This window comes from Jatropha curcas, chromosome 11 (assembly GCF_041381405.1).
Source record: "Jatropha curcas cultivar XTBG-Jc1 chromosome 11, XTBG_Jcur_1.0, whole genome shotgun sequence".
Classification (NCBI taxonomy): Eukaryota; Viridiplantae; Streptophyta; class Magnoliopsida; order Malpighiales; family Euphorbiaceae; genus Jatropha; species Jatropha curcas.
In genome coordinates this window covers 720792-748327 of record NC_143161.1, presented here as the reverse complement: position 1 = coordinate 748327, position 27536 = coordinate 720792, and the positions used below count along the sequence as shown (strand labels likewise).

At 34.8% G+C, this 27536-nt stretch overlaps 6 protein-coding genes across 7 annotated transcripts; 1 reads left to right on the top strand and 5 right to left on the bottom strand.

Annotated features, from left to right (window-relative positions):
- The first annotated feature begins 4215 nt into the window (after window positions 1-4215).
- Window positions 4216-8799, top strand: LOC105650119 (antimicrobial ginkbilobin-2-like protein). The gene is made up of 4 exons (XM_012236999.4): window positions 4216-5103; window positions 5192-6747; window positions 7277-7399; window positions 7710-8799. The coding sequence occupies exons 1-2, from the start codon at window positions 4359-4361 to the stop codon at window positions 5266-5268; spliced, it is 822 nt and encodes a 273-aa protein (XP_012092389.1). The 5' UTR covers window positions 4216-4358; the 3' UTR covers window positions 5269-6747; window positions 7277-7399; window positions 7710-8799.
- Window positions 5684-8475, bottom strand: LOC105649399 (cysteine-rich receptor-like protein kinase 25). The gene is made up of 7 exons (XM_037640616.2): window positions 7701-8475; window positions 7293-7418; window positions 7016-7218; window positions 6714-6924; window positions 6352-6589; window positions 6108-6258; window positions 5684-6006 (listed from the first exon to the last, which is right to left on the bottom strand). The coding sequence occupies exons 1-7, from the start codon at window positions 8473-8475 to the stop codon at window positions 5695-5697; spliced, it is 2016 nt and encodes a 671-aa protein (XP_037496544.2). The 3' UTR covers window positions 5684-5694.
- Window positions 8800-9433: 634 nt separating the features above from the next.
- On the bottom strand, window positions 9434-12939 carry LOC119369120 (cysteine-rich receptor-like protein kinase 11). Of its 2 annotated transcripts, XM_089716238.1 has the most exons (7): window positions 12583-12939; window positions 11259-12433; window positions 10988-11113; window positions 10550-10879; window positions 10218-10458; window positions 9971-10121; window positions 9434-9889 (listed from the first exon to the last, which is right to left on the bottom strand). In XM_089716238.1, the coding sequence occupies exons 2-7, from the start codon at window positions 12064-12066 to the stop codon at window positions 9533-9535; spliced, it is 2013 nt and encodes a 670-aa protein (XP_089572364.1). In that variant the 5' UTR covers window positions 12067-12433; window positions 12583-12939; the 3' UTR covers window positions 9434-9532. The 2 variants fall into 2 exon arrangements, with proteins under 2 accessions (XP_089572364.1, XP_089572363.1); XM_089716237.1 differs by having other exon boundaries at window positions 11259-12939.
- Window positions 12940-14569: 1630 nt separating this feature from the next.
- Window positions 14570-17047, bottom strand: LOC105650116 (cysteine-rich receptor-like protein kinase 11). Its single transcript, XM_089716241.1, has 5 exons — window positions 16044-17047; window positions 15770-15889; window positions 15283-15621; window positions 14885-15125; window positions 14570-14769 (listed from the first exon to the last, which is right to left on the bottom strand). The coding sequence occupies exons 1-5, from the start codon at window positions 16837-16839 to the stop codon at window positions 14586-14588; spliced, it is 1680 nt and encodes a 559-aa protein (XP_089572367.1). The 5' UTR covers window positions 16840-17047; the 3' UTR covers window positions 14570-14585.
- Window positions 17048-17560: 513 nt separating this feature from the next.
- On the bottom strand, window positions 17561-20274 carry LOC149492286 (cysteine-rich receptor-like protein kinase 25). The gene is made up of 5 exons (XM_089716405.1): window positions 20193-20274; window positions 19263-20143; window positions 18232-18956; window positions 18002-18152; window positions 17561-17911 (listed from the first exon to the last, which is right to left on the bottom strand). Exons 1-5 carry the CDS (start codon window positions 20272-20274, stop codon window positions 17561-17563), a joined length of 2190 nt encoding a protein of 729 aa, XP_089572531.1.
- Window positions 20275-24167: 3893 nt separating this feature from the next.
- LOC105650113 (cysteine-rich receptor-like protein kinase 11) lies at window positions 24168-27107 on the bottom strand. The gene is made up of 6 exons (XM_089716239.1): window positions 26061-27107; window positions 25791-25916; window positions 25353-25682; window positions 25021-25261; window positions 24770-24920; window positions 24168-24687 (listed from the first exon to the last, which is right to left on the bottom strand). The coding sequence occupies exons 1-6, from the start codon at window positions 26863-26865 to the stop codon at window positions 24331-24333; spliced, it is 2010 nt and encodes a 669-aa protein (XP_089572365.1). The 5' UTR covers window positions 26866-27107; the 3' UTR covers window positions 24168-24330.
- Between the last annotated feature and the right edge of the window lie 429 nt (window positions 27108-27536).

Sequence of the window (27536 nt, the reverse complement as noted above, 5' to 3'; positions counted from 1 at the left end):
GTTCTTCTATTGCATGGCATTAGTGAGCAAAAGGACAATAAAGAAATTAAAGCTTTGTAAATTCTAAATGAACTTGCACTGTGCACTTACTGGTAGTAAAGGAGACTGCCATACTTTACTAAAGGAGTAGCTTATCTGGATGATAGCTCCATTCAGGATGTTTACATTTTATTTTATTTTTTAATAACTCTAAGAGAAAGGAGTTTCTTTAATTATAAATACTTTTAACAAAAAGTATAAATATCTATTTCTTCTGATTAAAATACACGCTTTGGTTGGATTAAGATAAAATTAAACAGGATAATATTTTATATATAAGAACTAAAAGCAAGTAGATCTTTGTTCAGGAAAAAAAAAAGGAAGTAGATCTGCTTCTTGAGAAGAGACAAATGCAAGAATGCAAGAATACATTTAATTACAGAAAATGGATCCATAAACTGTTCTTTATGTCCTGGATATGGCATATATGATATGATCAAATCAATATAGGTAATCTTTATCCAATCGTTCTTCTGTTATTAATCAATTTGTCCACCATCTAATACAGAGATTATAATAATAATCCATTTTTGTTCAAACCCAAACAGAAAATAAGTTTTTCGATTTTCTTACTATCGGTGAGTGTGAAATGAAAAGGAAAAATTATACATATAAACAAGGAAAGCTAACATAATTGTACTTGGCATGAAGGTGAGTATGTCAATTTCGTGTTTTTCCAACTAGAAAAAGAAATAGTACTTGTGAAGGAAAAGAAACATGAAGCCCACAAGAAGTTTCATTTCTCAACAGGTTATAGGCTTGGATGATAAAGAAAGGGAGAAGGAAAGAAAGAAAACGACGATTGGAGATGTATAATTTTTTAATCTCATGTAATGCTCCACTAAACAAGAGCAAATAGACAAATGCCAGTTGCTCCAAAAGGACTCGTTCACGTAGTGCTCTACTTGTTTTAACTTTTACTTTCATATTTAGGTGGGCTAACCTAATTCGTGCCTTTGTTTAAAAAAGGGTTGGCAATTGTAACTTGCTGCAAATAAAAAATTTAAAACAAACAAAACCTAATTATAGTTATCTTGTTGAGCTAAATCTTTATATGGTTTCTTTATTTCCATCTATAAGATTACATTATGTCATTATTTGGTCCACTTAGATAATTAATCTTTTCAAATATTTGAACATTTAATTAAAATTTATATTAAATTTAATATCAAATTACAAAATATTCAAATGGAGTCATTGTATTTAATTTTAGTTTTATATATATATATATATATATAAACATAGATATACAGATAAATATTGATATAAAAAATAGATTCTAAAAAAAATTAATTTCAAACTTAAATAAAACACTTTGAAATAATTTAATATTTAATATTCAACATGTTATCCATCAGAATGCTGTAAATTTTAAAATCGGCATTGCATTAAAATGAGTTATGGTTTTGGATAAAGAGCAAAAGAATTATCCTTGTCACAATCCATATATCTTCGCTTCTATTTAATCTACATACATGAAAGCTGAAATAAAGAGCAACTTCAATGGCGTTTTCTTTGTTCATTATTCTATTTTTCTTTTTTTAAAAAATTTAAAGTTTTTTTCTTATTTTTTTATATTTTGATTGGCCAATTTAACTTATTTTTAATTAGCCATATGTTTTGAATCTAACGTAATCTACCCACCTAATCTAATCCAACTAAAACTTTAAATTTATATATAAATAATTATAAATTTACAAATATTCAATTTTTTTTCTTGTCCATATCTGTAAACCTATATATATATTCAAGCGTACAACTAGATTTTTATGAGTTTTTCGTATTTTGGTTTGGCTACGACATATGTACTCTGTTTTATCTTCTACTTTTACAATTCAGTATTTTATTATCTTATGCTCTTGCGGTTTAATATTTTTGTTTTTTTTTTATTTTAATTTCATGAGTTCTTTATTTTATTATCTTTTGCTTTTACAATTTAATATTTTTGTTTTATTATTTGATGCTCTTGTAAATTTTGATTTCATTCACTGATTATAAATCTTGGTCCTCAGAATTTAGTTATCTTGAGACATCAAGACAAGAAGAGAGGAAGCAATTAAAGCTGCTCAAGATGAGATCATATACAGTATAAGAACTTACAGTAAACAGCCAACAGACATCAAGGCAATGAGGATGACAAAGATAAAGAAGACAAGAAATTTAGTAGTTGCATCTTTACTCAGTTTTTTTAATACATATTCCTGCATTATATAATTATTTTCGATATCAAAAATATATTTGTATGTTGATTAAAATTTATTACTGCCTTTTATATCTATTAAAATTAAATATTATCCGTTGATTAATCTATTCATTTTATTTTTTAAATTTATTTAATATTAATAGAAAATAATCAGGTAGGTATTCTTATTTAACTATAAATCTAACTACATATCTATTTACAATCTATAATAACATATTATTAAATAATTAAATAATTATTAATTCTTTTTTATCTAATTATAAATCTATCTGCATCCTACATCTATAAAAATAAAAATTATTTCTTCATTTATCTATATATTTTAATTGATTAATTTATTTTTTTAAATTTATTTAATGTTAATAGAAAATAACTAAATAATTAATAAAAAATAACTAAAACAATTCCTGAACAAATCATCCCTAGCAAAACCTTTGCATTATTTCATTGTTTGTTTTCTGTAAAATCAATGTAAAACATGAATTTATAATTTTCAATAAAAAATTTTAATCTCTATTTTTTTTAATCATCAAAATATTTAAAAATTTTCTGAACATAATTTTATTTCTTAGATTCTTCCCTGCTATTATTTAAAATCAATTCAAAGTATCTAAATATCTTTAATAAGGAAATTTACCAAGTTTTTTTCAATCATCTTTGGCAAATTTTAACATATGGTACTTCTTCCACTATGAGGTTATTTTGATAAAGAAACTTGATTACAATATTATAGATTTACAATATTATGTTATTAAAAAAATGTCATCATTTTATTATAAATCATTTTGACTATTATTAATTATTTCAAGTACAAAATTTTAATTGTTATATCTAACAATTTGACAATGCATGATAGTTTATAAAAAAGTAATAATATAATCAACTATAATAATTAAATATCTGCCCCCGAAGCGCGGTTTTCGACTAGTTTTATATCACATTCCAATAAAGGAGACACTATGTTTTTCAACTTTTGGAGGATCGAAATCATTTTCTTCCACGCAGAAAAATTAAAAGGAAAAAGTAATTTTTTTAAAAGATTATAATGTATGATAAAATTAAAGAAAACACTAATATTTTTTTTTAAGAAAAGATTATAATGTACAATAAAATTCATAAATTGGTGATAAGAAAGAACTCGAACTTGAAACTTTTCACCCTCGTAATTTACAAAGTGGATCGTAATTTACAAAGTGGATAATGGTCAATTAGATTATGACAATAGAAAAAATCATATTACTTTAGCTTATTCAACCTCCAATGAAAAAATAAAGGCAAAATTGAAGAAATTAAAACACTTGGGCTTTGGGTCAAGGCCCTTTACTACTAACGTGGGCTATCTCTTGGTCTCTACGGTCCAATCCCTATACTTAAGGGTCAAGTTCCTCTAATTGGTCTCGTCCAAGTGGGAAAGTTGCTTGATTCCTAGAGAGTTGTACTAAAGCAACTTGATCCATTGTTCATGTAAATTAATTGAAATCAACGGTCAGAATACTAAAATTTTATAATTAAATTGAAAACCACAAGCTACTGAATCTTAACTTGTAGTAATTTAACATGTAACTGTATGATTATGATAAAGTTGAGTGCATCCACTTGAACTTTAATACTGTATATAATTATAATTTAATCAAATTACTTATATTTCACTTGTATTATACTAAATTCTGATACTTTGTCCTTCTCAAAAAAAAAAAAAAAAAAAATGTAATTATTAACTATTGTTTCCTTGCATTTTGACTTGGTGCTTATCCATTATAAATAATAATTACTTCAATTATTAATTACTTTGTAATTATTAATAATCATTAACAATTATTTAATTAAAAGGAACTAGCTAGTTTCAATTGATTTAAAATTTTAATATTGGCTAACTCCAAACTAGATTAATTTTGTTGACTTCAATTTTATAGTGCTGAGCCTTTATTCATCCTGTAATAATTGCAATCCAAGTAACAGTTGACTTTAATGTGCTTAAACCAAAAATGCCAAGATTTGATAGTTTTTTCTTGTATGATCTGAAAGTAATAATGTAAAGCTGTACAAACTAGCTAGAGACTCCCTTTTATGACTTCTCTCCCTCTTTTGTTTTTCCTTGCAGACTCAGAAAAGGGATATGGAGAGTTTCATTTTCTTGTCAACTTTAATGTTCTGGTTATTTTCAAGTTCAAGCCTTTCTACTGCTGATACTGATCAGATTATTGGATTGCTATGTTCAGGTTCTGATAATGTTACTCTGGAAAACCAACAATACCAAATCAACCTCAACAGCCTGTTCAATTCGCTTGCCAGAAATGGGCCTATTCAAAATGGTTTCTACACAGCCACAGCTGGTAAAGGTGATGACAGGATTTATGGCCTTGCTGGATGCAGAGGTGATATTTCTGTTGCAGACTGCTCAACTTGCATCAACAATTCTACTGCCAATCGTGGCTGCTTGACAAGCAAGAACGTTACTATATGGCTTCGATGGTGTTTTCTCCGGTATTCAAATGTTAGCTTTTTTGGTGTATGGGATCAATCTGCAATGGCTTTAGCTAATGATACTGATATCGACGATCCGAATGTATTTTCTAAAGGGCTTAACTTTATGAATCAGCTTGCTTCTATTGCTCCACTGCAACCATTTATGTTTCAAACAGCGATTTTGGATGTTGGTCAAAGTGGGAAGAGATATGGAATGGCTCAGTGCAGTAGAGATATTAGCAGAAGTGATTGTGGAAGATGTTTTGATTATCTATTGATGACATTTAGAACCACAATTGGAAATAAAAGAGGATGGGAGATTTATGGGACTAGTTGTAGCTTGTGGTATCATGATTTCCAGTTCTATTTCAACTACTCAATTCCTTTAAATGAAGGTATTTTCTTTTTCAAATCCTAGCCGAATTTTCTAATATAAGAAGATAATTTGAATTCCTGATCCTCATTTCTGCTATGTCAATACAGGTGCTGTTAAATTTTCACCTCCAGGAGTTGCAATTGGCATGATTATTACAGTGGTAGTGTGCCTGTCAGTTCTCTAGCCGTTGAAGTTGAATGGGTTGGTTTTGTTTCGTCAGCTATTTGCAAATGTAAATTCTCCATTTTCTATTATATTGATTTCATTTTCCATTTTTTGTCTGTTAAAGGGAATTTGTCAAATATATTTATTGTAAAGAACTGAAGATAAGTTTGTAGCTGAGGTAAACTTTGTTAATTGAGAATTGTTGATAGTGAAATTAGAAATATTATTTTTTTGTAGCTTCCCCAGATACATATAGATGGAAACAAATGGGCTAAGGTTAATATAGGTCCGGCCCATCAACCATTGTTGGTGGCCGATTAATTTGCCAGGAATCATGTTTTTCAAATATAAGACAATCTTCATTAGTGCATTCCACAGAACATATGTGTATGTAAAAAAAATTTGCAGGCTAGTAAGGAAGGAAAAGATCTAAGGAATCTCTCAACTATCTAGAAACAGTAGCTGTGGATTGATCTGATGTGAGAAAGCCAGTTCCAGTTCCAGATGTTGAAGATTGATCAGACAATGTCATAAATCTACCCATAGAGTATGGAGCTGTGGATGGTTGGGGAAGGTTTACTGAGTTGCTCCCAAGCATGAGAACAACTGATGACATGGTAGGTCTTTCTGCAGGATCATCTTGAACACACAACAAGGCAATGTGAATCCATCTCAAGGTCTCACTTACAGGACAAGAGTCAACTATATTTTCGTCTATCAAATCCTTCCCTCTGCCTTCATTCCAGAGTTGCCAGGTCTGTTCAGAGTCATATTTAATGATTTTATAACTATCATGGAGAAAAAAGCAAATTTGGGAAAAAAAAGAAAAGAAAAGGGGAGACAAGGAGATATTCCTACATATAACAGAAGACTGGGAGCACGTTCTGGGTTGTAGAAGCCCCTGTTCTTTTTACCACTGATGATCTCTAGCATTAATATCCCAAAGCTGTATACATCTGACTTAATTGAAATTATTCCCTCCAGTGCATATTCTGGAGCCATATATCCACTGTCCAGGAAAATAGATTATTTCCTTTTCACCACCAATGAGTAAAAGTTTGAAAGAAAGAAGATAGAATGGTGCTAAATGTAAAGGACTTACTATGTCCCAACAACTCTGTCAGTGTTGGCTTCAATTTGATTGCCACCAAAAATTCTTGCAGTGCCAAAGTCTGATATTTTTGGGTTCATCTCATCATCCAACAAAACATTGCTTGCTTTCAGATCCCGATGGATGATTTTGAGTCGAGAATCTTCATGTAGATATAGAAGGCCTCTTGCAGTTCCAGTTATGATGTTTGCACGTTTTGCCCAGTTGAGCTCCTTAGTCCTTTTTGGATCTGCCTTCATAAAAGTAACTCTGTCACTGGAAATACATTGTTACTATGCAAGAAACAGAACATCTGGGTATTAACAATTACATATCCGTGGATATCAAGGGAAGACATAGGTGAGGGAGCTAACCAAACAGGAAGGCATCAAGGCTAGTGTTGGCCAAGTACTCATAGATAAGAAGCTTTTCTTCTCCTTCCATGCAGTATCCTAATAGTCTCACGAGATTCTTGTGTTGAAGTTTGACAATTACCATCACTTCGTTCCTGAACTCATCAAGACCTTGCTTTGATGTCATGGATAGCCTTTTAACTGCTATTGCTTCTCCACTAGGCAACATTCCCTAAATGCATATCAAACTTTGTCAAATCAAAGCAACCATAATTTAATCCTAGTACATAGTACTTGTTTGTCGTAGCCAATATCCCTCTAACCTTGTAAACAGGGCCAAAACCTCCTTCTCCAAGCTTGTTTGCATCTGAGAAATTACTTGTAGCCGTTCTAATGGTAGTCAAACTAAAGTAATGCGTTTCACCATTGTTTTCTTCATTGCTTACATGCATATCTTCATCCATCCATTGCTTCCGATTTGAGCCTCCTGAATTTCCTAGTAGAATTACTTCGCTTGTTTCCCTACCTGATGAACAAGTTGCATGTAAGCGATAATTTAACAATGCAAATTCTACCTTGTGCAGGTTTCAGCATATCAACCTGTATGTCTTCTTCTCTTCCTGCGGTAGCATAAATAGTACCAGAAACCTAAGAGAGCTCCGACTGCCAAGATTGATGCTACGACAGCCACGATTGCAATTGTTGTGGTATTGCTATCTCCTTTTCCTTTTTTATCACGTAATATTATATTAAAAAAATGTTTTTCTATTAAAACAGAATAAACACTATAAAAACAGGAGGATTAGGTAATAGATACCTTGTCAAAGTAGCATAAAATCAAGGGGAAAGAAACTTTTCTAACCACTTACCTCGCCTAATCCCTATTCTTCAACTCAAGGTAATGTATTTTAATTGAAAATTTAGATAAGACGAATGATTGTCTAATTTCTTCAACCAAATATTCATATTTGTCTAATTTCTTCAACCAAATATTCATATTTGACTCACCATTATCAGGCACCGGCTCTGGAGCTGTGGGCACTGGTCTTGGTGTTGGTGGTTGATAGAACGGTCTCTCCTCATACCTTAAATTGCAGCTTGGGGCTAAAATACGCCAACCAATCTTTGCTTGGCAACAATCTTTGACAGCATCACTCAATTGCCCCAGACACGAACTACAAGCACTGCTATTAATATCTCTAGTGCACTGCACCAAAGCATATCTTTTCTGTGACCCATTAGCAGTTGCTGATTCATTTGTCCCAAACATTATCTTTGTCGATGGAACGTAATCTATTAGCGTGTAAATTAGTGCTAGTGCCCCATAGTTTGGTTCCTCAGGTGAGGTAGTGTTTTGGACATTCCACATGAGCAACCTTGGGAAAGTCTCTGCCACCCCAAAGAAGTTGGTATTAGAGTAACGTAACATACACTGATCATACCATATGATTGCAGATTTATTGGAGGCGCATCGCTGTTGGATTCCTTGAATAGCAGCGTCAACACAGAGTTTACAGGCGGTATTTGAAACATCGCCGCGGCATAAGTAAAGGCTGTAAACTCCATTTGATGAATCATTGTAGAAGGTGTTGAGGGTGGCCTTAGAAGATAGAGAATTGAAAAGGGCAATAAGTTCTGATTTGAAATTGGCACTTGCAGTGTCATTAGCTGCACCTTGACAGATATGGGTATTGTAAGTTGCTTGACAATTGATTGAGCTTGTAAGAGCTGAGAATATGATTAAGATGAAAATGGAGACTCTAGATTCCTGAAGAAAAAACATGGTTGTCCTTGTCTTGATCGGAGGTGTTGATGGAAAATTGGTCAAATAAAGATTTATATATGCTTGTCGGCTTCAAGAAAATAAAAACTATTCTATGCTTGGACAAATGGAAGTTTCTTATCATTTTTAATTAGCATCAATGGAGGGCTAGAACTGGCGCTAGTTATGAATATATTGAAGGTTTAGCAACTCTTGACTGGGTCGTTTACATTTGAATTTAATAGCTCTTTTTTTTTTTTCTGATGTCAATCCAGCTACGATGCTGTTTCATTTGAAATTTCTCTGCAGTCAAACATTATATCGTGTCTGATTAAATGATTAAAATTTTCTGGGTCATGAGTTTTTGGGATACAAAAGCCCGTTTAGAATTACATGGGTTTACGTTTCACAATTTCAGTCCGTTTCCGAACCAAATTATTTGGACCACTGGGGAATTAACCGGCATGTAGCTCGGCCCAGCTATGTCAAAGCCTATCCAATCCGTATGTATAAAGGCAATAAGAAATGATATTTTATTAGAAAAATTACTTATCTTCAGACACAAAACCAAATAAATAATTAACATTATCACTATTTTTCTTATGTTCCTTTTAAGAATAATGCCCCGTTAATCGACTCGGAGAGTCAAAGTGTATAATACTTAACTAATATGTCCAATAAAAAAAAACTAACATTTTTTTTAATACACATAAGATAATAGTGTATTAAAATATTGATGGTGACAGAAGTGGTCAGGACAAGCCTCCCACGTTTCTGCGGCGGAAACACGCTAACTTTCATTTTTTTTGTCCATTTATTTGACTGGAGTTTCATACAACACGACAGCTTTGAATTTTATTTTCCAAAAGGCCATTCTAATATGAAGGGTCAAGAAAAAAAGAAACCAAATTACAGTTACTAAATAAATTATAATGGACTAGTCAAATAAGTATTATTAAAGGAAAGCAGTGGATTACTGTTGACGCAAACAGAAGTTAATATTATCAGAATTCAAACTGGAAATCAATAATACACACGCAACAAATGACAAACTAAAAATATGAACTTCATCAAATCTTTAACGAGGAAACAATTCAGTAATTGAAACTTCATTCACTGATAATGGAAGAGTTCCAATTTTAGATTGTGAGGACTCTGTTTCTGACGCCCTGGAGCTATACCCCAGTGAAGAAGACACATCTGATTGAGTGCTGCTGTGCATAAAAAATGCTGGTTTTGAGGGTACAGGTAGAGTAAGAGAATAGCTGCTTAGCATCAGAACTACTGATGCCATGTTTGGCCTATCAGCCACATTTTCTTGAACGCACAGTAATCCAATGTGGATGCACCTCATCATTTCATTTGTCGAGCCAGATGTTCTCAGTATAGGATCTATAAGATTCATGTATGTCCCTTCCCTCCAGTTTTTCCATGCCTGCATGTAAGGTTTATCAATTAAGGTTTCATTTAGGACGATTGAAGAGACCGTTGTTGGATCATAGAATTATATACTTACATAGCTCAAAAGATCTTCTACATTCTCCCCATCACGGAAGTTACTATTCTTTTGACCGCATACAATCTCTAAAAGCAGCACACCAAAGCTAAATACGTCTGATTTAACTGAGAATCGGCCATGCATTGCATACTCTGGAGCCATATAGCCACTGTATATAAATTTACATAAGTTTAGATTTTAATTAAGTATTGAACGATCATTTTTTGTTTATTATCATTATTTTTTGTGTTGTTTAGATACTTACTAGGTACCCACAATTCTACTTGTATTGCCTTGAGTTTGATCCACCATAAACAATCTTGCCATGCCAAAATCTGAAATTTTCGGGTTCATCTCTGCATCTAGCAAAATATTGCTAGCTTTCATGTCACGGTGAATTATCCGTAACCGAGAATCCTCATGAAGGTAAAGAAGTCCTTTAGCAATTCCACCAATGATCTTATAACGCCTGTGCCAATCCAAATGCGTTCGCCGCCTGTTTTGATCTATACATTGATACAATTATCTCAAATTTTTCAAACTATGTTATCTGAAATATTAAGTTAAAACAAAAACAAAGTAGATTTGCATCCTTACTAAAAAGGAAATGATCGAGGCTGGTGTTAGGCACAAACTCATATATAAGGAGCCTTTCTTTTCCTTCCAAGCAAAATCCCAAAAGCCTAACCAAATTCCGGTGTTGAAGCTTGGCCACCAGTAGAACTTCATTTTTAAATTCCAAATCTCCTTGTCCTGAATCTTTAGAAAGCCTTTTCACTGCTATGTCTTGTCCATCAGAAAGCGTACCCTTGTAAACAGCACCAAATCCACCTTGTCCAAGCTTATTTTCTTCAGAAAAGTTATTTGTTGCAACTCTAATAGTCCCAAAATCGAATTGCAATGACTTCACATTTTTTATTTCATCAGCTTTATGAGAGGTGCAAATCCAATGGTTAGTGCACAATATCTAAATGGCTTTTCTATCACAGACTTTGAAAATAATAATGGAATTTAAGTAAGCCAATATTTACTTACTTTCAAAATTCTCCCTTGGCTTCCGAACTCTTAAAAAGATGCAGAAACAGATGACAAGTATTACAGTGCCAACAATTACTGGAACAACTATGATAGCAATCGTCCGTGCTTTATTGCTCTTCTCCCCTGTAAAAGCCAGTCTGATCCCATTAAATTATGGCTAATTTCAAAAAATTAACAACAAATTAATGGACAAAAGTCCAAATAAAAGAAAAAAATAAGATAGATATGCTTAACACAAACTGAAAGTGAACTAATTAACAATAGCTACCTTTCATTGTATTATTGATTGAAGAGGGAGAAATACTAAGTAGAGGTTGAGGAGATGGCGTTGGAGGTTCAGCTATAGGAGTATAGAATGGGTACAAATCCCATCGGAATGTACAACTAGGCTTCGTAACATAACCTCCTTGCTTCCCATGGCAACAGTTACTATAAGCAGCTGCTGCCTGTTGTAGACAATAGCTGCAATCGCTCGAGGATAAATCAGGAGTACACTGCATTAGTGCAAATATTCTTTCAAGGGGCTTGACGTCTGCTTCTTCTGTCGCAGTCTTAAGCGTAGAATTGGACTTAGAAGCTTTCGTTGCTAAGCTTGCCATCAAACTAGTCCAAGTCTGATCAAACTCAGACATATTAATATTAGACGGAAGGTTACCGGTATTATAACCAGCATCGGTGGGTTCTATCTCCGGCTGTCCGAAAAATGAGCGATTCGCGTAGTGTATTCTGCAAGGAGGATCCCCATCCCATCTCAGTGCTTCTTTCTGGTTAGGACATTTTGTGGTTATATCTTCAATTGCAACATTGACGCATTTGGAACAATCTTCTGATGAAGAGTCAAATCTGCAAAGCACCAGACCATAAATTTTATCCGCCCCTTGGCCTACAGTAGTGGTGTAGAAACCTCCATTCGCTGTGACGTTTGAAGCTAAAGAAGAGAGGATGAGAGCTCGGTTATTGGCGTATGTACCTTTGGCTGTGAAGTTTCCTGTGTTATAACATTTCAACAGAGCATTGGCAAGGTTGATGCCAATCAGAAGATGGAAAATAAGACAAACAAAATCTATACAGCGCATGGTTATACTATTCGCAAGTTTGATTCATGAGGAGTTGAGATGGGATATTGCAGGATGTGGAAAAGGAAGCCCCAAACCCAAAATTATATTGCAGGATGTGGAAAAGGAAGCCCCAAACCCAAAATTATATTGCAGGATGTGGAAAAGAAGCCCCAAACCCAAAATTGAACTGAATGGATTGTTAAATTCTCATTAACAATCACCAACCTATCACTGTATTGACTTTATCACGCTTGTGAATTGTATTCACTGCACTAACTACTTTATATTGTCTTTCCTTACAGCCAATCTCTGCACTCTTCCTTAATCCTTCTATACGGCTCAGGCTCACTTTGATCAAGCGACGACTTGACTTGGTTATGGTTTCCTAAAAAAAAAATAAAAAAAAGAAAAAAGTAAATAGAGTAAAAGCAAGTATTTCCACTCCCATCAGAATCAATACTTTTCTCCTCTGGCTCTACAATAATAATAATAATAATAATAATAATAAGAATGAGAAGGTATTGAAAGTATTGCCTTTTATGAGTGGTCTTAATTATAAATGTGAAAGGGACTCGAATAATCCATATAATAGACTTCAAAGAATGGGTAATAATATTGAAAATTTGAAATTAATTTCATCTACTCACAAAAGGGATTATAGCCAAAACTTCTTTAATTTTAGCTAAAACTTTAACTAAATTTAACTAATTTGGAGCTGGCTAAAATCCCAGGAGAATTGGTGATTATGGAAATGGAGAAAGCGGTTGGTGACGGTAGAAGAAACGGAAAGAATGGCTATGGCGAGATACATCGCCACCTACGGCGACAATTTCCATAGTGATGGTGGTGATTGCAGGTGGTGCCGGTGCCATCGGTTCAGTGGCTAGGGACACATCCTATTTCTAGGTCATGGGTATTTGGGATACAAAAGCCGGTCCAGAATACATGGGCTTACGTTTTACAATTTCAGTCCGCTGCGTCGTTAATTTCTCCCAATTAAATTATTTGGACCACTGGGCAATTAACTGGCATGAAGCTTGGCCCAGTTATGTCAAAGCCTATCCAATCCGTATGTGTAAAGGCAATAATATCTTATTAGAAAAGTTATTTATTTTCAGACAAGAAAACAAATAAATAATTAATATTATCACTGTTTTATTTTAATGAAATTAAGACTACTTTTTCTTTTAACAAACTAAAAATTTAATAACATATCTTTTACTCTCCAAATTATTGGACTGAAAATTTAGTCACCATTAAAATTTTTGCTTCCCATTAAAAATATATTTATTAGGTATTAAATTTAAAAGTTTTTTTTTACATATTCAGATTTCGTTGTCAAGGAAGTTGCAAAATTTAGAGATTTATAGATTAATTAACATTTTTTTTTACACGTACAAATATAATAACAGTGTATTAAAATATTGATGCGACAGGAACACGCTATCATCTTTTTTTTGTCCGTTTATTTGACTGGAGTTTCATACAATGATACAAAACGACAACTTTGAATTTTATCTTCAAAGAGGCATTGTCCAAACAATATTCTAATACGAAGGGATAAGAAAAAAAGAAACAAAACTACAATTATTAAATCGAATAAGACGGACCATTCTAAATAAATTACAATTTAGTCAAATTCACGAGATTTAATAAGCATTATTGGTATTATCAGAGCAAAGCCGTGGATTACTGATGATGCAAACACAAGTTAAATGTTAAAAATTTTAATGTAAGCTACTATTAATTGTCAAACTATTTTAATTTGCGAAAATAGACTGAATAAATATAGTTTAAAAATATGTTTATAGGGTCTAATTTGGGTTTATGTGATCACATGTGAAACGAGTTTGTACATCCTAATGGACTTGTGATGGGGAGATCCATAAAATTCTATAAAAATAAGTAGATCCCATCTATTTTCTTAATCTTAATATTGACTAATCTCATTGAATAATTGCCTTGTGGATAAGGAGACCGAGAGAAAAATGTAATCCCTCTTTTATACATTCAAATTTCGTATTTGAGTGTGTGATTGCAGTTAATCACTAAAAAGGATTACGAATTCTACTTTATATCATAAATCAGACACACAAATTCTGTAATTTTTTTACAGTAAATATATCAAAATTCAAATTGAAAATCAATAATACACAGACAACACATAACAAACTAAAACATGAACCTTGTCAAACATTTAACGGGGAACCAATTCTGTAATTGAAACATCATTCATTGATGCCTTGGAATTATACCACAGTGAAGATGATATATCTGATTCAATGCTGTTGAGCATTAAAAAAGCCGGTCGTGAAGGTATAGGTAGAGTAAGAGAGTAACTGCTTAGCATCAGAACTACTGATGCCATGTTTGGTCTATCAGCCACATTTTCTTGAACACACAACAATCCAATGTGGATGCACCTCATCATTTCATTTGTTGACCTAGATGTCCTAAGTATAGGGTCTATAAGGTTCATGCATGTCCCTTCCCTCCAATTTTTCCATGCATGCATGTAAGATTTATCAATTAAAATTTCATTTAGGATAACTGAAGACTGATATACTTACATAACTCAAAAGATCTTTCGTATTTTCTCCACTGCGGAAGCAACTAGTCTTTTGACCACATACAATTTCTAAAAGCAGTACACCGAAGCTAAATACGTCTGATTTGACTGAGAATCGACCATGCATTGCATACTCTGGAGCCATATAGCCACTCTATACAAATTTATACAATTTTAAATTTTAAACATGTATTGAATGATTGATTTATAAGTTTAGTTTTTTTTTTTTTAAAATTTTCTTTTTTCTCACTCTGTTTGGATACTTACTAGGTTCCCACAATTCTACTTGTGTTGCCTTGAGTTTGATCCATCATAAACATTCTTGCCATTCCAAAGTCTGAAATTTTCGGATTCATTTCTGCATCTAACAAAATATTACTTGCTTTCAAATCACGGTGAATAATCCGTAGCCGAGAATCCTGATGAAGGTAAAGAAGTCCTTTAGCAATACCACCAATGATCTTATACCGCCTATGCCAATCCAAATGTGTTCGCCGCTTGTTTTGATCTATACATTCATACAATTATCTCAAATTTCTCCAACAATGTTATATGAAATATTAAGTTAAAACAAAGAACAAAGTAGATTTGCATCCTTACCAAATATGAAATTATCAAAGCTGGTGTAAGTTAAAACAAAGAACAAAGTAGATTTGCATCCTTACCAAATATGAAATTATCAAAGCTGGTGTTAGGCACAAACTCATATATAAGGAGCCTTTCTCTTCCTTCCAGGCAAAATCCCAAAAGCCTAACCAAATTCCGGTGTTGAAGCTTGGCCATCAGTAGGACTTCATTTTTAAATTCCAAATCTCCTTGTCCTGAATCTTTAGAAAGCCTTTTCACTGCTATATCTTGTCCATCAGAAAGCGTACCCTTGTAAACAGCACCAAATCCACCTTGTCCAAGCTTATGATCCTCAGAAAAGTTATTTGTTGCAACTCTAATAGTCCCGAAATCGAATTGCAACGACTCCATCGTTTTGATTTCATCCACTTCAAGAGCTTCATGAGAGGTGCAAAGCCAATGGTTAATGCCCGACATCTCAATTTTTATTTTTATTAATTTTTTTAAAAGTAAAGTAACTGGCTTTACTATCGCATTTGACTTGTAAAATAACAATAGAATTTAGGTAAGCCAATTTTTACTTACTTTCAAGTTTTTCCTTTTGCTTACCAACTCTTAGAAAAATGCAGAAACAGATGAAAACAGTACCAACAATTATTGGAACAACTATGATAGCAATCCTCCGTGGTTTATTGCTCTTCTCTCCTGCGAATAGCCGGTCTGATCCCATTAGGTTATGGCTAATTTATAAAAAAAAAAAAAAAAAAAAAAGAAGAAAAAAAAGAAAATCAGATACCTATTCTTAAAACAAACTGAAAGAGTAAAGTAATTAATAATTCAGATTCTAAAGCACGGTTACCTTTTCTTGTATTATTGAAAGGGGGAGAAATATTAGATGGAGAAGATGGTGTTGGAGGTCCAGCAACAGGAGCATAGAATGAGTACAAATCCCATCTGAATGTACAACTAGGCTTCCTAACATAACCTCCTTGCTTCCCATGGCAACACTTATTATAAGCACTTGGTGCCTGTCGTAGACAATAGCTGCAATTGCTCTGGGATAAATCAGGGCTACACTGCATTGCTGCATATATTCTTGGAAAGGATCGGACGTCTGATTCTCCTGTCGCAGTCTTAAGCGTAGAATTGGACATAGAAGCTTTCGTTGCTAAGCTTTCCATCAAACTAGTCCAAGTCTGATCAAACTCAGACATATTAATACTAGATGGGAGGTCAGCGATATTATAGCCAGTCTCGGAAGGATCTACCTCCAGCTGTCCCAAAAATGAGCGATTCGCGTAGTGTATTTTACAAGCATTCCCAGTCCATATCACTGCTTCTTTCTGGTGAGGACATGTTGTGGTCAGCTTTTCAATTGAATCGTCGACACATTTGAAGCAAGCTTCTTGTGAATAGTCATATCTGCAAAGCACCAGACCATAAATTTTGTTTGTTCCTTGGCCTACTGTTGTGGTGTAGAAACCTCCATTTGCTGTGACGTTTGAAGCTAAAGAAGAAAGGATGAGAGCTCGATTATTGGCGTATGTACTGTTGGCTGTGAAGTTTCCTGTGTCGTAACATTTCAAAAGAGCATCGGCAAGGTTTATGCCAATGAGGAGATAGAAAATAAGACAAACAAATTCTATACAGCGCATGATTATGCTATTCGCGATTTTGATTCTTGAGCAGTTGAGATGAGATATTGCAGAATGTGGAAAAGGAAGACCCAAAATTTAACTGAATCGATTGTTAAATTCCCATTAACACATTATTTTGTTGACTTTATTACGCTTGTGAATTGTAATCACTACACTGCCCACTTTAGATTGTCTTTCCTTATAGCCCATGTATGCACTCTTCCCTAATCCTTCTATAGGGCCCAGGCCCAATTTAATAAAACTACGACTTGGTCCAACAGAACAAAAAAGTCATAATTTCACCGTTGACTTGGTTATCATTTCCAAAAGAAAAAAGCCGAACTGCCTATTGGCCAAAATTAATTATTCAACTAATCATAAAAAAATATTAATATTTTTGAAAGTAAAAGAAAGAGAGAGAAATTATTAATATTCATTATCATTACAAAGGAATTAGACATATATAACTGCCTAATTGATTAAATTAAAAATTTTGGTTAAAAAAATTGTTTCTACTTCATTATTTTTTTCCGGTGTTTAGTCAGAAATATTTTCGTTTCAATAAAAATTCTATTATTTATTTAGTTTGATCTATATATCTCTATCGGTACACAATATGTCTATTTTTTGAATCTTTGAATAAATCGTCAAAATTACACACAAACGTAAAATAGCTACAAAATATTTGAAATAATCAATATAAATACAACAACCAAAATTTGTTTTCAAAAATAATTTCCTACAGAGGATATAAATTCGTAATAGCTGATGAGTCATTTCTAGACAATGGAAGAGTTTCAATTTTCGAATGCGAGGATTCTGTCATTTTTGAATAGTAGCTTGCTGAAGAAGACACATCTGATTGAGTGCTGCCGTGCATAAAAAATGCAAGCTCTGAAGGTAAAGGTAAAGTAGTAGAATAGCTATTTAGCATAAGAACAACTGAAGCCATGTTTGGCCTATCAACTACATTTTCCTGAACACATAGTAATCCAATATGGACACATCTCATCATTTCAGTTCTTGAACCACTCCTCAAAGTTGGGTCTATAAGATTCATAGATGTGCCTTCCCTAAAATTTCTCCATGCCTGCAGAATTTATACAGGTTCTTAGTTAAGGAAAGGGGCAGTACTTTCAATATTTTGTTGAATAGATACGTAAAACTTAAATTTACTTACATAGCTCAAAAGATCCTCTATGTTCTCTCCATTGCGGAAACCATTATTTCTTTGACCACTCAAAATCTCCAAAATTAGAACACCGAAGCTAAATAAGTCTGATTTGACTGAAAATTGCTCGTGCATTGCATACTCTGGAGCCATATAGCCACTGTACACCAAAAACATTTATATTGACATGCCTAGATTATTTTCAATTGGCTATAATTAAAAATATATATAATACTTACTAGGTTCCAACAATTCTACTTGTGTTGCCTTGAGTTTGATCCATTACAAACAATCTTACGATGCCAAAATCTGAGATTTTTGGATTCATGTCAGCGTCTAATTTCTTCAACCAAATATTCATATTTGACTCACCATTATCAGGCACCGGCTCTGGAGCTGCGGGCACTGGTCTTGGTGTTGGTGGTTGATAGAATGGTCTCTCCTCATACCTTAAATTGCAGCTTGGGGCTAAAATACGCCAACCAATCTTTGCTTGGCAACAATCTTTGTCAGCATCACTCAATTGCCCCAGACACGAACTACAAGCACTGCTATTAATATCTCTAGTGCACTGCACCAAAGCATATCTTTTCTGTGACCCATTAGCAGTTGCTGATTCATTTGTCCCAAACATTATCTTTGACGATGGAACGTAATCTATTAACGTGTAAATTAGTGCCAGTGCCCCATAGTTTGGTTCCTCAGGTGAGGTAGTGTTTTGGACATTCCACATGAGCAACCTTGGGAAAGTCTCTGCCACCCCAAAGAAGTTGGTATTAGAGTAACGTAACATACACTGATCATACCATATGATTGCAGATTTATTGGAGGCGCAGCGCTGTTGGATTCCTTGAATAGCAGCATCAATACAGAGTTTACAGGCGGTATTTGAAACATCGCCGCTGCATAAGTAGAGGCTGTAAACTCCATTTGATGAATCATTGTAGAAGGTGTTGAGCGTGGCCTTAGTAAGAAGAATAATAGATGAGAAAAGTTTTTGTGTATGTTATTCACATAAGTAGTGAGTTTATATAGATAAATACTCAACCACTTTCCATGAATATCTCAACAGATTTAGAGGATTTACAGGAATACAAATATTTGCAGAAATCAAAATAGCAAAATCTGATACAGATACAAAAGAATATGATTCTAATGTTTATCCTTTATTATGCCCCCGCAAGTTGGTGGTGATATCAAGAAGTGCCAACTTGGTAAACATGCGATTGAAGGTGGAACGTGGGAGAGGTTTAGTGAGGATATCAGCTACCTGATCAGCAGAATGTAAGTGCTTGACCTCTATCTCTTTGTTTTGTACCTGATCACGCACGAAATGAAAATCGATGGCAACATGCTTCATACGACTATGAAAGATAGGGTTCGCACAAAGATAGGTGGCACCCACATTATCACAAAAAATCCGTGGAATGGCAGATAGAGAAACACGAAGTTCATGTAAAAGATTGGTAAGCCAATTAGTTTCAGCAAGTGCACCCGCAACAGCTCGGTATTCAGCCTCAGTAGAAGAGCGAGAGACAGATCGTTGTTTCTTTGAGGACCAAGAGATTGGAGTGCCACCAAAATAAACAACATAACTAGTAGTAGAGGTTCGATCAATCGGATCACCGGCCCAATCAGAGTCAGAGTACACAAGTAATCGATTATCATGGTGATGAAAAATCTGAAGACCAATTGAGGAGGTGTGTTTGAGATACCGAATGAGGCGTTTGACAGCCTTCCAGTGAGTTTCTTTGGGGCAGTGCATGAATTGAGAAAGTTTATCGACCGCGAAGGCGATGTCCGGCCGAGTAAAGGATAAATATTGTAATTTTCCTACAACTCTGCGATAATAAGAACCATCAACAAGAGGGTCATCGGGTGAAATACCAAACACAGTGGAAGAAGACATTGGTGTAGGAACTCCTTTACTGTCTTGTATATTAACATCCTGTAACAGATCGATAATATATTTTTGTTGAGATAAGAACAATCCATCAGAATGTGGAATAACCTCAACACCCAAGAAATAATGAAGAGCACCAAGGTCTTTGAGAGAGAACCGAGTGGAGAGACCATGGATAACATGCCGAATACCACTCATGTGACTACCAGTAACAATTATGTCATCCACATAAACAAGAACATAAATACCTATCAATTGAACCATCAGGGTGATGCTTAACACGAAATAGCCACTTACAATCAACCACATTTTTAGAAGCATCAGGAGGCACTAAATCCCAAGTCTGGTTCCTCACAAGTGCATCAAACTCTAATTTCATGGCTTGGTTCCAATGGGGTTGGAGTTTAGCTTGTTTGTAGGAACGTGGAAGAGAGGTCGTAGCAAGAAGGTTGATTATTTGTTTAGGTTTATGTATGTTATTTTTGGAGTGGGTAACCATGGGGTGGCTGGAAGTCGTAGGAGGTTGTATCGGTCAGTGGTGGTGGGAGTTGTAGAAGTCATGGTAAGGACCAATGTAGAAGAAGTAGTAGAAGAAGCAGGAGATGATAAAGAAGTAGAATTACCTGAAACGAGAGGTCTCTCTCTGGTTCGGTAGAGACGGAACTTTGTGAAGCGAGCGGCAAACACCTAGCAGGAGGTGGAAGTTCTAAACAAGGATTGGATGTGGAGGAGGAATCCTTATGACTGTGGTTATCGACGGTGAGTTCCCAAGAAATATGCTGAGAATGATTTTTAAGATGACCAAAGATATTTTGAAAAGGATAATTATCTTCAAAAAATAATACATCCCTGGATAGAAATATTTTTGAAGAAACAGGATCAAAACATTGATGGCAATAATATTTGTTAGAGAATCCTAAATAAACACATGGTGTTGAACGTGGCTCAAGTTTATTTTTGGTATATGGCCTAAGCCGTGGATAGCATAAGCAACCAAATATTTTTACAGACTCAAACTTTGGTGCATCATTGAACAAAAGTCCATATGGACAATTGTCCTATAGAGTTGGTGAGGGTAACCTATTAATAAGGTAAACAGCTTGATGACACGCAAAGCTCCAAAAAGTAGAGGGTAAAGATGCTTGATGCAATAAAGTTTTAGCAGTTTCAATAACATGTCTGTGTCGACGCTCAACTACGGATACGCGTTGAGGTGTGTAAGGTGGAGAAATTAAATGTTCAATACCATGTGTCTTAAAATAAATAGATAGTCCTTCAAATTCACCACCACCATCTGTATAAACAGAAAGAATTTTAGTTTGAAAATGTCGTTCAAGTAAGGGGTGTAGAATTTTAAAAACCCCTTGAACTTCATGTTTTGCTTTGATAGTGTACAACCACATGTATTTTGAGAAGTGATCAACAAACAAAACATAATAACGTTTTTTATCAATAGAAAGCACTGGAGAAGGGCCCCATGAATCACTGTAGATTATTTGCATAGGCTTATGACTTTGTAAGGAATTTTCAAAAAAAGGCAACCTATGCATCTTTGAAGAGCAACACGAATTACAAAGTGAAAAAGTCTTTGAATCACAAAAGGGAATAGAAAATTTATGCAGCAATTTATTTAGAACGGGACGATTAGGATGTCCTAAAGGTCGATGCCACGGGTTAAGAGGAAGACGTCGACAAGCCAAATTGGATTGAGGAAATTTGCGTGTAAGGCTCACCGGCCATTCATAAAGTCCATCTCTATTCCGCCCGCGTAGTAGAGGCACCCTCGTATTCAGATCCTTCACAAAGAAATGAGAAGGAAAAAAATTCAATAGAGGTTTTATTGTCTTGACAAAATTGAGATACAGATATAAGGTTACTTTTAATGTCAGGAGCACATAATGTATTTAATAGTTTGAAATTATAAGTTGATGCACATAAATGTGTGTTACCGGTATGAGAAATTGGAATGGTATTACCATTGCCCATTGAGATTTTTGTTGGTCCATGGTAGCCATGAACAGGTTCTAAGTTTTAAGCATCGGAAGTGATGAGGTGATTAGCTCTAGAATCAACAACCCATGGTTCAGAATGGTGAGACTGACGGCTCGCAAAGTTAGCTCGAGCTTGGAGGTGATTGTGAGACTGAGAACGACAAACTTTTGCAGAGTGACCGAAACGCTCACATAATTGGCATTGAATCCCATTATTTGAAAATTGTTGCTGTTGGTTTCTTCTAGAGCGCCATCTGGGATTGTTTTGTGTTTCGTGGCTGGATGGAGATGGCCATTGCTGGGTATGCGAGGGGTAAGTATTTCCCGGTCGTCGATTGTTATGGTTGTTGCGAGAAGGTTGATTGTTTCTGTGAGCTATTGCAGCAGTAATCGATGGCAACTTCTTAGATTCCTCATGCTGGATGAACAACTCATGATCAAGTAATTTTTCATATAGCTCTTCATAAGTGACAACTGTGTCTCTGGATCTAATAGCAGCAGAAATTTCTCGAAATTCAGGACCAAGACCATGAAGGATCTTAACAATGAGTTCTTCGTTGCTAACTGGGGCTCCAGCAATGGCAACTTCATCAGAAAGAGAGCGTACATCACGTAAATAATCAGTGACAGGTCGTGAATCTTTGTTGATGCGAGCTAGTTGATCTCGAAGACTAAAAATTCTAGTCTGAGATTTGTTGGCAAACGCAGTATGGAGAGATTGCCAAGCTTCGTGTGATGAGGGTGCTGCAGCAACAGTAGAGGCAAGAGTTGGATCTACTGACGCTAACAGAGCATTTTGGATGAGCTGATCTTGACGAAACCATGGTCCGTATGCAGGATTTGGGGCGGGTTGATTTGTTATGGTAACTGTGGTAGGAGGAGCTGGCAATGAACCATCAAGATGACCAAAAAGGTTATGGCCATGTAAAAGCATGGAGATTTGAGCTTTCCATGTGGCAAAATTATGACTGCCAAGAAGTTTTATGGGTAGTTGAGTGGCTGGGTTGAATTGGACAATTATAGCTAAAGTAGCTGTGTGATCAGCATTAACAACGGGAGTGTTGTCAGCCATGGCAGTAGAAGAGAAGCAGGAAGTGAAAAAAAAATGGGCTCGTATGAGCTTAATGCTCTGATACCATAAGAAGAATAATAGATGAGAAAAGTTTTTGTGTATGTTATTCACATAAGTAGTGAGTTTATATAGATAAATACTCAACCACTTTCCAAGAATATCTCAACAGATTTAGAGGATTTACAGGAATGCAAATATTTGCAGAAATCAAAGTAGCAAAATCTGATACAGATACAAAAGAATATGATTCTAATATTTATCCTTTATTACTTAGAAGATAGAGAATTGAAAAGGGCAATTAGTTCTGATTTGAAATTGGCACTTGCAGTGTCATTACCTGCACCTTGACAGATATGGGTATTGTAAGGTGCTTGACAATTGATTGAGCTTGTAAGAGCTGAGAATATGCTTGTAGGCTTGCAAGAAAATAAAAACTATCCTATGCTTGGACAAATGGAAGTTTCTTATCATTTTTAATTAGCATCAATGGAGGGCTAGAACTGGCGCTAGTTATGAATATATTGTAGGTTTAGCAACTCTTGACCGGGTCGTTTACTTTTGAATTTAATAGTTCTTTTTGTTTTTCTGATGTCAATCCAGCTACGATGCCGTTTCATTCGAAATTTCTCTGCAGTCAAACATTATATCGTGTCTGCTTAAATGATTAAAATTTTCTGGGTCATGGGTATTTGGGATACAAAAGCCCGTTTAGAATCACATGGGTTTACGTTTTACAATTTCAGTCCGTTTCCCAACAAAATTATTTGGACCACTGGGGAATTAACCGGCATGTAGCTCGCCCCAGCTATGTCAAAGACTATCCAATCCGTATATATAAAGGCAATAAGAAATGATATTTTATTAGAAAAATTACTTATCTTCATACAAAAAAACCAAATAAATAATTAACATTATCACTATTTTTCTTATGTTCCTTTAAGAATATTGTCCCGTTAATCGACTCGGAGAGTCAAAGTGTATAATACTTAACTAATATGTCCAATAAAAAAAAAATAACATTTTTTTCAATACACATAAGATAATAGTGTATTAAAATATTGATGGTGACAGAAGTGGTCAGGACAAGCCTCCCACGTCTCTGCGGCGGAAACCCGCTAACTTTCATTTTTTTTTGTCCATTTATTTGACTGGAGTTTCATACAACACGACAGCTTTGAATTTTATTTTCCAAAAGAAACCAAATTACAATTACTAAATAAATTATAATGGACTAGTCAAATACGTATTATTAGAGGAAAGCAGTGGATTACTGTTGACGCAAACAGAAGTTAATATTATCAGAATTCAAACTGGAAATCAATAATACACACGCAACAAATGACAAACTAAAAATATGAACTTTATCAAATCTTTAACGAGGAAACAATTCAGTAATTGAAACTTCATTCACTGATAATGGAAGAGTTCCAATTTTAAATTGTGAGGACTCTGTTTCTGACGCCCTGGAGCTACACCCCAGTGAAGAAGACACATCTGATTGAGTGCTGCTGTGCATAAAAAATGCTGGTTTTGAGGGTACAGGTAGAGTAAGAGAATAGCTGCTTAGCATCAGAACTACTGATGCCATGTTTGGCCTATCAGCCACATTTTCTTGAACGCACAGTAATCCAATGTGGATGCACCTCATCATTTCATTTGTCGAGCCAGATGTTCTCAGTATAGGATCTATAAGATTCATGTATGTCCCTTCCCTCCAGTTTTTCCATGCCTGCATGTAAGGTTTATCAATTAAGGTTTCATTTAGGACGATTGAAGAGACCGTCCGTTGGATCACAGAATTATATACTTACATAGCTCAAAATATCTTCTACATTCTCCCCATTACGGAAGTTACTATTCTTTTGACCGCATACAATCTCTAAAAGCAGCACACCAAAGCTAAATACGTCTGATTTAACTGAGAATTGACCATGCATTGCATACTCTGGAGCCATATAGCCACTGTATACAAATTTACATAAGTTTAGATTTTAAATATGTATTGAACGATGTTTTATTTATTTATTATTATCATTATTTTTTGTGTTGTTTAGATACTTACTAGGTACCCACAATTCTACTTGTATTGCCTTGAGTTTGATCCACCGCAAACAATCTTGCCATGCCAAAATCTGCAATTTTCGGGTTCATCTCTGCATCTAGCAAAATATTGCTAGCTTTCATGTCACGGTGAATTATCCGTAACCGAGAATCCTCGTGAAGGTAAAGAAGTCCTTTAGCAATACCACCAATGATCTTATAACGCCTATGCCAATCCAAATGCATTTGCCGCCTGTTTTGATCTATACATTCATACAATTATCTCAATTTTTTCAAACTATGTTATCTGAAATATTAAGTTAAAACAAAAACAAAGTAGATTTGCATCCTTACTAAAAAGGAAATGATCGAGGCTGGTGTTAGGCACAAACTCATATATAAGGAGCCTTTCTTTTCCTTCCAAGCAAAATCCCAAAAGCCTAACCAAATTCCGGTGTTGAAGCTTGGCCACCAGTAGAACTTCATTTTTAAATTCCAAATCTCCTTGTCCTGAATCTTTAGAAAGCCTTTTCACTGCTATGTCTCGTCCATCAGAAAGCGTGCCCTTGTAAACAGCACCAAATCCACCTTGTCCAAGCTTATTTTCTTCAGAAAAGTTATTTGTTGCAACTCTAATAGTCCCAAAATCGAATTGCAATGACTCCACATTTTTTATTTCATCAGCTTTATGAGAGGTGCAAAGCCAATGGTTAGTGCACAACATCTCAATGGCTTTTCTATCACAGGTTTTGAAAATAATAATGGAATTTAAGTAAGCCAATATTTACTTACTTTCAAAACTTTCCCTTGGCTTCCGAACTCTTAAAAAGATGCAGAAACAGATGACAAGAATTACAGTGCCGACAATTATTGGAACAACTATGATAGCAATCGTACGTGCTTCATTGCTCTTCTCCCCTGCAAAAGCCAGTCTGATCCCATTAAATTATGGCTAATTTAGAAAAATTAACAACAAATTAATGGACAAAAGTCCAAATAAAAGAAAAAATAAGATAGATATGCTTAACACAAACTGAAAGTGAACTAATTAACAATAGCTACCTTTCATTGTATTATTGATTGAAGGGGGAGAAATACTAAGTAGAGGTGGAGGAGATGGTGTTGGAGGTTCAGCTATAGGAGTATAGAATGGGTACAAATCCCATCGGAATGTACAACTAGGCTTCGTAACATAACCTCCTTGCTTCCCATGGCAACAGTTATTATAAGCACTTGCTGCCTGTCGTAGACAATAGCTGCAATCGCTCGAGGATAAATCAGGAGTACACTGCATTTGTGCAAATATTCTTTCAAGGGGCTTGACGTCTGCTTCTTCTGTCGCAGTCTTAAGCGTAGAATTGGACATAGAAGCTTTCGTTGCTAAGCTTTCCATCAAACTAGTCCAAGTTTGATCAAACTCAGACATATTAATATTAGACGAAAGGTTACCGGTATTATAGCCAGCATCGGTAGGGTCTATCTCCAGCTGTCCGAAAAAAGAGCGATTCGCGTAGTGTATTGTGCAAGGATTCCCAGCCCATATCACTGCTTCTTTCTGGTTAGGACAGTTTGTGGTTATCTCTTCAATTGCATCATTGACCCATTTGGAACAATCTTCTGATGAAGAGCCAAATCTGCAAAGCACCAGACCATAAATTTTATCCGCCCCTTGGCCTACAGTAGTGGTGTAGAAACCTCCATTCGCTGTGACGTTTGAAGCTAAAGAAGAGAGGATGAGAGCTCGGTTATTGGCGTATGTACTGTTGGCTGTGAAGTTTCCTGTGTCGTAACATTTCAACAGAGCATTGGCAAGGTTGATGCCAATCAGAAGATGGAAAATAAGACAAACAAAATCTTTGCAGCGCATGGTTATACCATTCGCAAGTTTGATTCATGAGCAGTTGAGATGGGATATTGCAGGATGTGGAAAAGGAAGCCCCAAACCCAAAATTGAACTGAATGGATTGTTAAATTCTCATTAACAATAACGCAGTTTCCAGTCACCAACCTATCACTTTATTGACTTTATTACGCTTGTGAATTGTATTCACTGCACTACCTACTTTATATTGTCTTTCCTTACAGCCAATCTCTGCACTCTTCCTTAATCCTTCTATGCGGCTCAGGCCCATTTGATCAAGCGACGACTTGGTCCAACAGAACAAAAAGTCATAATTTCACCGCTGTCTTGGTTATGGTTTCCAAAAAAAAAAGAAAAAAAAAAAAAAGTAAATAGAGTAAAAGTAAGTATTTCCACTCCCATCAGAATCAATGCTCTACAATAATAATAATAATAAGAAGAAGAAGAATGAGAAGGTATTGAAAGTATTGCCTTTTATGAGTGGTCTTAATTATAAATGTGAAAGGGACTCGAATAATCCATATAATAGACTTCAAAGAATGGGTAATAATATTGAAAATTTGAAATTAATTTCATCTACTCACAAAAGGGATTATAGCCAAAACTTCTTTAATTTTAGCTAAAACTTTAACTAAATTTAACTAATTTGGAGCTGGCTAAAATCCCAGGAGAATTGG